This window comes from Coregonus lavaretus, assembly GCF_964263955.1.
Source record: "Coregonus lavaretus genome assembly, contig: HAP1_SCAFFOLD_657, whole genome shotgun sequence".
NCBI lineage: Eukaryota > Metazoa > Chordata > Actinopteri > Salmoniformes > Salmonidae > Coregonus > Coregonus lavaretus.
Window position 1 is genome coordinate 177,765 of NW_028164281.1, and position 13,614 is coordinate 191,378.

At 47.6% G+C, this 13,614-nt stretch overlaps 1 protein-coding gene across 1 annotated transcript in view; it reads right to left on the minus strand.

The window, feature by feature from the left end:
* Positions 1-13,614, minus strand: part of LOC311117249 (ankyrin-3-like) — a gene marked incomplete at its 5' end in the record, with an annotated part of 125,425 nt that overhangs the window by 23,102 nt on the left and 88,709 nt on the right. Inside the window, one exon of the mRNA XM_084192220.1 lies at positions 2,259-2,402. Within this exon, the coding sequence (XP_084048346.1) occupies positions 2,259-2,402 (144 nt within the window). The remainder of the gene's footprint in view (positions 1-2,258; positions 2,403-13,614) is intronic.

Below are 13,614 nucleotides of genomic sequence, written 5' to 3' on the forward strand. Positions count from 1 at the left end.
GGGTAGTCAGGAACTATCAAGGATACTACTGTAAGGTCCAATGGACAGATGAAAAGACAAACAAAATGTTAGTCAGACAAGACTTGGTTGAAAGCGAATGAAAATGAGTGGATGAAAATGAAATGTGAATGTAACTTCTATGTTTATGTAGCTGCAGTTGAGGAAGAGCGCTACAGCCAGATCCTAACGGCTAGCGTTGTGTTAGCTTCACATTTGTTAGCTTCACAGTTGTTAGCATTAGCCTAGCGTTGTTAGCTTCACATTTGTTAGCTTCACAGTTGTTAGCATTAGCCTAGCGTTGTTAGCTTCACATTTGTTAGCTTCACAGTTGTTAGCATAGCCTAGCGTTGTTAGCCTAGCCACACAAGGCAGTAGCAGAGCTGCCAACAGTCCACTTAGGTACTATATGTTAAGCATGTTAACAGTACAGTGTGTTGGCTTGAGGGTGTCAGCAGGGAGGGAGGGGCAGGTAGCAGGTTAGCAGGGAGGGGTTGGGTGGTCTGGTTCAGCAGAGTTATCAGCAGGGAGGGGTTGGGTGGTCTGGTTCAGCAGAGTTATCAGCAGGGAGGGGTTAGATGGTCTGGTTCAGCAGAGTTATCAGCAGGGAGGGGTTGGGTGGTCTGGTTCAGCAGAGTTATCAGCAGGGAGGGGTTGGGTGGTCTGGTTCAGCAGAGTTATCAGCAGGGAGGGGTTAGATGGTCTGGTTCAGCAGAGTTATCAGCAGGGAGGGGTTAGATGGTCTGGTTCAGCAGAGTTATCAGCAGGGAGGGGTTGGGTGGTCTGGTTCAGCAGAGTTATCAGCAGGGAGGGGTTGGGTGGTCTGGTTCAGCAGAGTTATCAGCAGGGAGGGGTTGGGTGGTCTGGTTCAGCAGAGTTATCAGCAGGGAGGGGTTGGGTGGTCTGGTTCAGCGAGTCAGAAGCAGGATAACTGCAGGGTAGGAAGGCTCAGAGAAACCAGAGGTACTAACTAACAGCCCTATAACAAGCAGAGGGTCCTTAAAGCCACAGCCATGCTGTCAGAACAGGAGGTTAGCAGTACCACAATACACCACTATCTAACAGACAGGAACCATATGCCATAGAAATTGGTTAACATAATAATGTTTTCATGTATTTGACAATCATATAAATGTGACAAGTGTAGTGTGTAAAACATTACTGTATTTTTCAAATCAGTATACACATAACATAACTATTATAGAACAATATATCAACCAAATCTTTAACCCATCTGAATGAAATAAACTTTGCTCTCATGGTCAAATTAAGAACATCTTATAGATCAGATAGGTTAGAGTTGTGATTCCTCAGAGGCTTATTAAGCAGCATGCTATTTTATACTGAACACAACATAAATACAGTCACACATCCAGTAGCAGAGCTTTATGCCCCCTGACAGGGTCATTAACACACAGCAATGTTTGAAAAGTATCAGTGTTGATTGATTTCAGGGGGCTGTATTAAATATAAAATCAACATCTGATCTGTCATCATCATGTTCAGATTGAGTCTAGTTAGACTAGTTTAGCCTGATTGGCTCTATGTTCGACTAGTTTAGCCTGACTGGCTCTATGTTCTACTAGTTTAGCCTGACTGGCTCTATGTTCTACTAGTTTAGCCTGGCTGGCTCTATGTTCAACTAGTTTAGCCTGACTGGCTCTATGTTCGACTAGTTTAGCCTGGCTGGCTCTATGTTCGACTAGTTTAGCCTGGCTGGCTCTATGTTCGACTAGTTTAGCCTGACTGGCTCTATGTTCGACTAGTTTAGCCTGATTGGCTCTATGTTCGACTAGTTTAGCCTGACTGGCTCTATGTTCGACTAGTTTAGCCTGGCTGGCTCTATGTTCGACTAGTTTAGCCTGACTGGCTCTATGTTCAACTAGTTTAGCCTGGCTGGCTCTATGTTCAACTAGTTTAGCCTGACTGGCTCTATGTTCGACTAATTTAGCCTGGCTGGCTCTATGTTCAACTAGTTTAGCCTGGCTGGCTCTATGTTCTACTAGTTTAGCCTGGCTGGCTCTATGTTCGACTAGTTTAGCCTGGCTGGCTCTATGTTCGACTAGTTTAGCCTGACTGGCTCTATGTTCGACTAGTTTAGCCTGACTGGCTCTATGTTCGACTAGTTTAGCCTGACTGGCTCTATGTTCGACTAGTTTAGCCTGACTGGCTCTATGTTCGACTAGTTTAGCCTGGCTTGTTCTGTAAGAAGGAGAGGTAAAGAAAGAGATAGAGTTACGCTAGATGGGGCTAAACTTTACCATCACACTGATCCAGGAAAACTGCGTTATCATCAGCAAAGCATCTTGTGCCTGAAATGTTACCATAGTCAAATATTGGCCCTTCCAGCAATTTCACAATATCCATCCGATTGATCTTAGTCAGGACCTCCGTAAGGGAATCCGCTACAGTAAAAGACAGAAACAGACAAACTGGTTAATATACTTAATACAGCAATACACAACAGTATTCAAACATTTGAGGACAGTTAACTAATCACATCTTAACATCCTGACAGCAACTTCCTCCCCATGTTCTAAACGATGTTTCATGAGCTGAAATAAAAGACATGGATCAGTGAGCACCGCAGCAATATACGGACAGGTGAGACAAAACATCTGGTTGCTGTTCATTTTGTACAAGCTGGACCTCCTATTGGTTCTCTGAGATACACTGGAATAGAAACGGTCAAGACGTCACGCAGGGGAGGGGACATTGAGAGGAAACTTCTTCAAATGGAATCTTTCTGGATCCACAGGCTCAACACACTATCTCCACTTGGCCTTAACGAGGAGTTTGACTTGAAACCGTTTTTATAGTAACAAAATGTCCAAATAGTGTTTTTTTATACTAACTGAATATTGTATGTGTATGTATAATCCATCCACCTGACAGGTGTGGCATATCAAGAAGCTGATTAAACAGCATGATCATTACACAGGTGCACCTTGTGCTGGGGACAGTAAAAGGCCACTCTAAAATGTGCACTTTTGTCACACAACTCAATGTCACAGATGTCTCAAGTTTTGAGGGAGCATGCAATTGGCATGCTGACTGCAGGAATGTCCAACAGAGCTGTTGCCAGAGAATGGAATGTTCATTTCTCTACCATAAGCCGCTTCCAACGTCGTTTTAGAGAATATGTCCAACCGGCCTCACAACCGCAGACCATGTGTAACCACGTCAGCCCAGGACATCCACATCTGGCTTCTTCACCTGCGGGACCGTCTGAGACCAGCCACCCGGACGGCTGATGAAACTGTGGGTTTGCACAACCGAAGAATTTAGGCACAAACTGTCAGAAACCGTCCCAGAGAAGCTCATCTCTGTGCTCGTCATCCACACCAGGGTGTTGACCTGACTGCAGTTCTGCGTCATAACTGACTTCATTGGGCAAATGCTCACCTTTGATGGCCACTGGCACGCTGGAGAAGTGTGCTCTTCACGGATGAATCCCGGTTTCAACTGTACCGGGCAGATGGCAGACAGCGTGTATGGCGTCGTGTGGGCAAGCGGTTTGCTATTGTCAACGTTGTAAACAGATTGCCCCATGGTGCCGGTGGGGTTATGGTATGGGCAGGCATAAGCGATGGACAACGAACACAATTGCATTTTATCGATGGCAATTTGAATGCACAGAGATACCGTGATGAGATCCTGAGGCCCATTGTTTTGCAATTCATCCGCCGCCATCACCTCATGTTTCAGCATGATAATGCACGGCCACATGTCACAAGGGTCTGTACACAATTCCTGGAAGCTGAAAATGTCCCAGTTCTTCCATGGCCTGAATACTCACCAGACATATCATCCATTGAACATGTTTGGGATGCTCTGGATCGACGTGTACAACAGCGTGTTCCAGTTCCTGCCAATATCCAGCAACTTCGCACAGCTATTGAAGAGGAGTGGGACAACATTCCATAGACCACAATCAACAGCCTGATGTGTCGCGCTGCATGAGGAAAATGGTCACACCAGATACTGACTGGTTTTCTGATCCACCTCCCTACTTTTTTTAAAGGTATCTGTGACCAACAGATGCATATCTGTATTCCCAGACATGTGAAATCCATACATTAGGGCCTAATTAATTTATTTCAATTGACTGATTTCTTTATATGATCTGTCACTCAGTAAAATCGTTGAAATTGTTGCATGTTGCGTTTCTTTTTTTGTTCAGTGTATAATGAAATACATACAGTATATCACTATTAGAAAAAAAGCTCTTATGATAAGTGACCAACATATAGCCGGTAATATGACTTATCTGAGAGTAGACAGTTCCTTGAGGTTTCCGCTGAGAGTTTTCGTGATATCTGCAGGCTAAAATGCTTGATTTTTCAGCAGCAATTATGACATTTTCCATGACGATATGCAATGATTTTGACCAATTTATCACGAAAATGCGCTGATGAGGGAAAACTTTTGTTGCCTTTATTTAACCAGGTAAGCCAAGTTCTCATTTACAACTGCGACCTGGCCAAGATAAAGCAAAGCAGTGCGATAAAAACAACACAGAGTTACATATGGGGTAAACAAAAACGTACAGTCAATAACACAGTAGAAAATCTATATACAGTGTGTGCAAATGTAGTAAGTTATGGAGGTAAGGCAATAAATAGGCCATAGTGCTCTGACAACTGATGCTTAAAGTTAGTGAGGGAGATAAGAGTCTCCAGCTTCAGAGATTACGGTCTAACCAGACACCTAGGTATTTGTAGTTGTCCACATACTCTAGGTCAGACCCGCCGAGAGTAGTGATTCTATTTCGGGCGGGCGGGTGCCAGCAGCGTTCGATTGAAGAGCATGCATTTAGTTTACTAGCGTTTAAGAGCAGTTGGAGGCTACGGAAGGAGTGCTGTATGGCATTGAAGCTTGTTTGGAGGTTTGTTAACACAGTGTCAAATGAAGGGCCAGATGTATACAAAATGGTGTTGTCTGTGTAGAGGTGGATCAGAGAGTCACCAGCAGCAAGAGCGACATCATTGATGTACACAGAGAATAGAGTCGGCCCGAGGATTGAACCCTGTGGCACCACCATAGAGACTGCCATAGGTCCAGACAACAGGCCCTCCGATTTGACACATTGAACTCTATCTGAGAAGTAGTTGGTGAACCAGGCGAGGCAGTCATTTGAGAAACCAAGGCTATTTAAAGTGTCAATAAGAATGAGGTGATTGACGGAGTCGAAAGCCTTGGCCAGGTCGATGAAGACGGCTGCACCGTACTGTCTTTTATCGATCGCGGTTATAATATCGTTTAGGACCTTGAGCGTGGCTGAGGTGCACCCATGACCAGCTCGGAAACCAGATTGCATAGCGGAGATGGTACGGTGGGATTCGAAATGGTCGGTGATCTGTTTGTTAACTTGGCTTTCAAATACTTTCGAAAGGCAGGGCAGGATGGATATAGGTCTGTAGCAGTTTGGATCTAGAGTATCATCTAGAGTGTCACCCCCTTTGAAGAGGGGGATGACCGCGGCAGCTTTCCTATCTCTGGGGATCTCAGACGATACGAAAGAGAGGTTGAACAGGCTGGTAATAGGGGTTGCAACAATTTCGGCTGCTAATTTTAGAAAGGGTCCAGATTGTCTAGCCCAGATGATTTGTAGGGGTCCAGATTTTGCAGCTCTTTCAGAACATCAGCTATCTGAATTTGGGTGAAGGAGAAGCGGGGGGGGGGGCATAGGCAAGTTGCAGCAGAGGGTGCAGAGCTGGTGGCCAGGGTAGGGGTAGCCAGGTGGAAAGCATGGCCAGCTATAGCAAAATGCTTGTTGAAATTTTAGATTATTGTAGATTTATCGGTGGTGATAGTGTTTCCTAGCCTCAGTGCAGTGGGCAGCTGGGAGGAAGTGCTCTTATTCTCCATGGACTTTATAGTGTCCCAAAACGTTTTGGAGTTAGTGCTACAGGATGCAAATTTCTGTTTGAAAAAGCTAGCCTTTGCTTTCCTAACTGTTCGATGCTAATGCAGTACGCCACAGGATGTTTTTGTGCTGGTCAAGGGCAGTCAAGTCTGGGGTGAACCAGGGGCTATATCTGTTCTTAGTTCTGAATTTTTTGAATGGGGCATGCTTATTTAAGATGGAGAGGAAAGCACTTTTAAAGATCAACCAGGCATCCTCTACTGACGGAATGAGGTCAATATCCATCCAGGATACCCGGGCCAGGTCAATTAGGAAGGACTGCTCGCTGAAGTGTTTTAGGGAGCGTTTGACAGTGATGAGGGGTGGTCGTTTGACCGCGGACCCATTACGGACACAGGCAATGAGGCAGTGATCGCTGAGATCCTGGTTGAAGACAGCGGAGGTGTATTTAGAGGGTAAATTAGTCAGGATGATATCTATGAGGGTGCCCATGTTAACGGATTTAGGGTTGTACCTGGTAGGTTCCTTGATAATTTGTGTGAGATTGAGGGCATCTAGTTTAGATTGTAGGACGGCCGGGGTGTTAAGCATATCCCAGTTTAGGTCACCAAGCAGTACGAACTCTGAGGATAGATGGGGGGCAATCAATTCACATATGGTGTCCAGGGCACAGCTGGGGGCTGAGGGGGGTCTGTAGCAAGCGGCAACAGTGAGAGGCTTATTTCTGGAAAGGTGGATTTTTAGAAGTAGAAGCTCAAACTGTTTGGGCACAGACCTGGATAGTATGATAGAGCTCTGCAGGCTATCTCTACAGTAGATTGCAACTCCACCCCCTTTGGCAGTTCTATCTAGACGGAAAATGTTGTAGATGGGAATGGACATTTCTGAATCTTTGGTGGCCTTCCTGAGCCAGGATTCAGACACTGCTAGAACATCAGGGTTGGCGGAGTGTGCTAATGCAGTGAATAACTCAAACTTAGGGAGGAGGCTTCTGATGTTAACATGCAAGAAACCAAGGCTTTTGCGGTTACAGAAGTCAACAAATGATAGCGCCTGGGGAGTAGGAGTGATACTGGGGGTTACAGGGCCTGGGTTAACCTCTACATCACCAGAGGAACAGAGGAGGAATAGAATAAGGATACGGCTAAAGGCTAAAGGCTTTAAGAACTGGTCTTCTAGTGCGTTGGATACAGAGAATAAAGGGGGCAGATTTCCGGGCGTTGTAGAATAAATTCAGGGCATTATGTACAGACAAGGATATGGAAGGATATGAGTACAGTGGAGGTAAACCTAAGCGTTGGGTAACGATGAAAGAGATAGCATCACTGGAGTCACCGATTGAGCCAGTCTCCACGTGTGTGGGGGGTGGGACAAAGGAGCTATCTAAAGTATGAAAAATGTATGCACTCACTAACTGTAAGTCGCTCTGGATAAGAGCGTCTGCTAAATGACTAAAATGTAAAATGTAAATCTGAGGCAGGTTGAGCGGGACTGGGGGCTCTACAGTGAAAAAGTACAGTAAAGAACTAACCGAAACAGCAATAGGCAAGGCACATTGACATGGGAGAGAGGCATAAAGCAATCACAGGTGTTACTCGAGACAACAGCTGGTAATGGCGACGAAAGTTTGAGCTGAGGCTAAACAGATCAACAGGATGGGGTACCGTATAAAGGAACTGTCCAGCAGGCATCAGCTGTGTAGCTGAGTGATCATAAGGTCCAGTGATCAGCAATAGTTGAGTCCGGAAGCAGTTTGGTGGCTTCTACGACACAGGTGAGCAGGAGGCACGGCTGTTGATTGCGTGTGCTAGCGGGCCGGGGCTAGCAGATGGATCTTCGTGGTCGTCGCAACGGGAAGCCTGTTGAAACCACATCAGACGATTACGTCGGCAGACCGGTCGTGATGGATTGGCGGGGTCCGTGTCGACACTAGGAGGTCCCGGTTGACAGAGATGTAGATAGCCGGGAGATGGGCCTGGCTCGAGGATAGCTCAAGGCTAACTGGGGCTTGCTTCGGGACAGTGTTGATTAGCCAACAACAACAACAGCCATTCGGTTGCAGCTAGCTAGTTGCGATGATCCGGTGTTAAGGTCCAGTGATTCAGTGATTCCGGCAGAAAATCCGATATGTTCTGGCTCGATAGCGCGATGTGCAGACTGGCCGATAATTGTCCAGGCTAGAGCTGGCTGGTAGGTAGTGCAGGCCACGGACAGTGGTGAAAACCGCTAACGGTGGCTAATAGCAAGTAGCTAGTTAGCTGGCTAGCTGGCTAGTTTCAGCCGGAGGTCCTAGATAAAAAGTTGTTGTATAAAGAAATAATAGAATCCGTTCCACATTGGGTGAGGCGGGTTGCAGGAAAGTATATTTAGTTAAAGGATGGAACGTGAGATTGAGAAATATATACGAAAAAGACAAAAAAAACTGAAAACAGGCTTACACGAGGACACTACAGAAAACACGACCGCACTGCTACGCCATCTTGGACCTGATTGGGTTAGGGTTAGGGTTAGGGTTGATTGGACCATACTATGAGGTAAATGTGCAGTAGTCGGTTGTCGGTTGTCGGGAGAGGTCGTGTTTTTCTCTAGCTGGAGGTAAGCAGGAGGTAAGCTTCTCATATGGTGTTGAGTAAAGCTTAACCATGTATTAGATCGTAGGTAGGTAGTTAGCCGTAGTTAGGTATTGTATTTATTATAGGTTAGTATTGTTGTTATTGTAGGTTTCCGTAGGTAACTGTAGGTTAGTATCGAAGCACGAGGCTAGCTAGCTAGCGGGTAGCTACTGGTAACGATTAGCAACGCTAGAGAGCTGGTTCCAATGTTAATGTAGTGCTAGCCAACGTTTAATTTTTGCTTAACCATGTATTAGATCGTAGGTAGGTAGTTAGCCGTAGTTAGGTATTGTATTTATTATAGGTTAGTATTGTTGTTATTGTAGGTTTCCGTAGGTAATTGTAGGTTAGTATCGAAGCACGAGGCTAGCTAGCTAGCGGGTAGCTACTGGTAACGATTAGCAACGCTGGAGAGCTGGTTCCAATGTTAATGTAGTGCTAGCCAACGTTTAATTTTTTGCTGTGTTATGCGTTATGAAAGGAACTAGACACGGACTTGAATTATCTGTTTAGTGTGGTCCTCTGTAGCTCAGCTGGTAGAGCACGGCGCTTGAAACGCCAAGGTAGTGGGTTCGATCCCCGGGACCACCCATACACAAAAATGTATGCACGCATGACTGTAAGTCGCTTTGGATAAAAGCGTCTGCTAAATGGCATATTATTATTATTATTTAGTGTGCTAACACACTCTTGGCAGTTTGTTGTAACCAAGTATTGATGCTAAATTGTGTGTTAATGGATGCTAGCTTGCAAGTTAGCTACGGCGTCATAGCTAGGCATCGTGGGTTGTTGTGTGTAGTTACTGTGTCTTGGCAGTGCCGGCTGTAGCACGAAGCGAGCTACCTAGCCGTTTTTTCGAACAGAGTCAGAGTCAACACAATAGCCATTGTGTGCCGGGTGTAGCACGAAGCTAGCTAGCTAGCCGTTCTTCAAACAAAGTCAACACAGTGGCCATTGCTAGCTACCCAACACGACCAGCTAACTGTACGGTAGTAGCTAAATACAATATACTTGTCCTAGCTAGCCAACGTCTAATCATTGCTGCGTCATGAAAGGAACTTGACACAGACACGAATGATCTGTTTAGTGTGTTATCACACTATTGGTGGTTTGTTGTGACCAAGTGTTGGTGCTAAACGGTGTGTTATTGTTATTGGATGCTAGCTTGCTAGTTAGCTATGGTGTCATAGTTGGCTAGCTGAATAAAGTGGGTTGAGTCTATTCCTTTAAACATTGAACCGCTGTGGTTCACAACAATTCTGATTTCTAAAGGTGGAAGTTGGGAGAGTTTTTGTTCGGGTGGTTCAGTGAAACAATTTTAGTTTCTGAGGTAGACGTTTTTGGTGAGGGAGGCCCTGCTCTCTCCGCTCCCAGATGCTTAGCTCATTTCATTCCGATCTCCTCTGCATTTTTGTAGCCATTTGCTACAGCCTGTCAACTATGCCTCTGCCTATCCCTGTTCTCTCCTCTCTGCACAGGCTACACAAACGCACCACACCGCGTGGCTGCTGCCTCTCTAACCTGGTGGTCCCTGCACGCACCACCCACGTGGAGTTCCAGGTCGCAGGCAGCCTCTGGAACTGCCGTTCTGCTGCCAACAAAGCTGACTTCATCCCAGCCTATGCCAACCTCCAGTCCCTCGACTTCCTGGCGCTGACGGAAACATGGATCACCACTGAAAACACTGCTACTCCTACTGCTCTCTCCTCGTCTGACCATGTGTTCTCGCATACCCCGAGAGCATCTGGTCAGAGGGGTGGTGGTACAGGAATCCTCATCTCTCCCAAGTGGACATTCTCAATTTTTCCCCTAACCCATCTGTCTATCTCCTCATTTGAATTCCATGCTGTCACAGTCACTAGCCCATTTAAGCTTAATATCCTTGTCATCTATCGCCCTCCAGGTTCCCTTGGAGAGTTCATCAATGAGCTTGACGCCTTGATAAGTTCCTTCCCTGAGGATGGCTCACCCCTCACAGTTTTGGGGGATTTCAACCTCCCTATGTCCACATTTGACTCATTTCTCTCTGCCTCCTTCTTTCCACTCCTCTCCTCTTTTGACCTCACCCTCTCACCGTCCCCCCCTACTCACAAGGCAGGCAATACGCTTGACCTCATCTTCACTAGATGCTGCTCCTCTACTAATCTCACTGCAACTCCCCTCCATGTCTCCGACCACTACTTTGTTTCCTTTTCTCTCTCGCTCTCCTCCCACACTACTCACTCTGCCCCTACACAGATGGTAATGCGCCGCCGCAACCTTCGCTCTCTCTCTCCCACTACTCTCTCCTCTTCCATCTTATCATCTCTTCCCTCTGCTCAATCCTTCTCCCTCCAATCTCCTGATTCTGCCTCCTCAACCCTCCTCTCCTCCCTTTCTGCATCCTTTGACTCTCTGTGTCCCCTATCCTCCCGGCCGGCTCGGTCCTCCCCTCCAGCTCCGTGGCTTGATGACTCATTGCGAGCTCACAGAACAGAGCTCCGGGCAGCGGAGCGGAAATGGAAGAAAACTAAACTCCCTGCCGACCTGGCATCTTTTCACTCCCTCCTCTCTACATTTTCTTCATCTGTTTCTGCTGCTAAGGCCACCTTCTACCACTCTAAATTCCAAGCATCTGCCTCTAACCCTAGGAAGCTCTTTGCCACATTTTCCTCCCTCCTGAATCCTCCCCCCCCCCCCCCCCCCCCTCCTCTCTCTCTGTGGATGACTTCGTCAACCACTTTGAAAAGAAGGTTGACGACATCCGATCCTCGTTTGTTAAGTCTAATGACACTGCTGGTCCTGCTCACACTGCCCTACCCTATGCTTTGACTTCTTTCTCCCCTCTCTCTCCAGATAAAATCCTGCGACTTGTGACTGCAGGCCGCCCAACAACCTGCCCGCTTGACCCCATCCCCTCCTCCCTTCTCCAGACCATCTCCGGTGACCTTCTCCCCTACCTCACCTCGCTGATCAACTCATCCTTGACCGCTGGCCATGTCCCTTCCGTCTTCAAGAGAGCGAGAGTTGCTCCCCTTCTCAAAAAACCAACACTCGACCCCACTGATGTCAACAACTACAGACCAGTATCCCTTCTTTCTTTTCTTTCCAAAACTATTGAGCGTGCCGTCTTTAGCCAACTCTCTTGCTATCTCTCTCAGAATGACCTTCTTGATCCAAACCAATCAGGTTTCAGGACTGGTCATTCAACTGAGACTGCTCTTCTCTGTGTCACGGAGACTCTCCGCACTGCTAAAGCTAACTCTCTCTCCTCTGCTCTTGTCCTTCTAGACCTGTCTGCTGCCTTTGATACTGTGAACCATCAGATCCTCCTCTCCACCCTCTCCGAGCTGGGCATCTCCGGCGCGGCTCACTCCTGGATTGCGTCCTACCTGACCGGTCGCTCCTACCAAGTGGCGTGGCGAGAAGCTGTCTCCGCACCACGTGCTCTCACCACTGGTGTCCCCCAGGGCTCAGTTCTAGGCCCTCTCCTTTTCTCCCTATACACCAAGTCACTTGGCTCTGTCATATCCTCACATGGCCTTTCCTATCATTGCTACGCTGACGATACACAACTAATCTTCTCCTTTCCCCCTTCTGATAACCAGGTGGCGAATCGCATCTCTGCATGTCTGGCAGACATATCAGTATGGATGACGGATCACCACCTCAAGCTGAACCCTGGCAAGATGGAGCTGCTCTTCCTCCCGGGGAAGGACTGCCCGTTCCATGATCTCGCCATCACGGTTGACAACTCCGCTGTGTCCTCCTCCCAGAGTGCGAAGAGCCTAGGCGTGACCCTGGACAACACCCTGTCGTTCTCCGCCAACATCAAGGCGGTGACCCGCTCCTGCAGGTTCATGCTCTACAACATTCGGAGAGTACGACCCTGCCTTACACAGGAAGCGGCACAGGTCCTAATCCAGGCACTTGTCATCTCCCGTCTGGACTACTGCAACTCGCTGTTGGCTGGCCTCCCTGCCTGTGCCATTAAACCCCTACAACTCATCCAGAATGCCGCAGCCCGTCTGGTGTTCAACCTTCCCAAGTTCTCTCACGTCACCCCCCTCCTCCGCACACTCCACTGGCTTCCAGTTGAAGCTCGCATCCGCTACAAGACCATGGTTCTTGCCTATGGAGCAGTGAGGGGAACGGCACCTCTGTACCTTCAGGCTCTGATCAGTCCCTACACCCAAACGAGGGCATTGCGTTCATCCACCTCTGGCCTGCTGGCTCCCCTTCCTCTGCGGAAGCATAGCTCCCGCTCAGCCCAGTCAAAACTGTTCGCTGCTCTGGCACCCCAATGGTGGAACAAGCTCCCTCACGACGCCAGGACAGCGGAGTCACTCACCACCCCCCCCCCAAATTGTAAAGTGGTTATCCCACTGGCTATAGGGTGAACGCACCAATTTGTGAGTCGCTCTGGCTAAGAGCGTCTGCTAAATGACGTTAATGTGCCCTTGAGCAAGGCACTTAACCCTAATTGCTCCTGTAAGTCGCTCTGGATAAGAGCGTCTGCTAAATGACTAAAATGTAAATGTAAATGTTGAGTTGAAATTGTGAGTCCTCTTCTTGTACTGCGGCGATGGATCACTTTTATGCGTTAATATTGCGATTTTTTATATTTTTTATGCAGAAATAGTGCAGTGATTGGTCAAATATACAACACTTCACATAATATGTAGGGATCGCAGAATCCTGGAGGGACTGGCTAGAGAAGACTAGCATGAGACAGGAGCCATAGCATCAGTCCCTACAGTCTGGCTGGTTCTCTACAGTCACAGGGCTGGTTCTCCACAGTCACAGGGCTGGTTCTCTACAGTCAGACAGGGCTGGTTCTCTACAGTCACAGGGCTGGTTCTCCACAGTCAGACAGGGCTGGTTCTCCACAGTCACAGGGCTGGTTCTCTACAGTCAGACAGGGCTGGTTCTCTACAGTCAGACAGGGCTGGTTCTCTACAGTCAGACAGGGCTGGTTCTCCACAGTCAGACAGGGCTGGTTCTCTACAGTCACAGGGCTGGTTCTCTACAGTCACAGGGCTGGTTCTCTACAGTCAGACAGGGCTGGCTCTCCACAGTCACAGGGCTGGTTCTCTACAGTCAGACAGGGCTGGTTCTCTACAGTCACAGGGCTGGTTCTCTACAGTCAGACAGGGC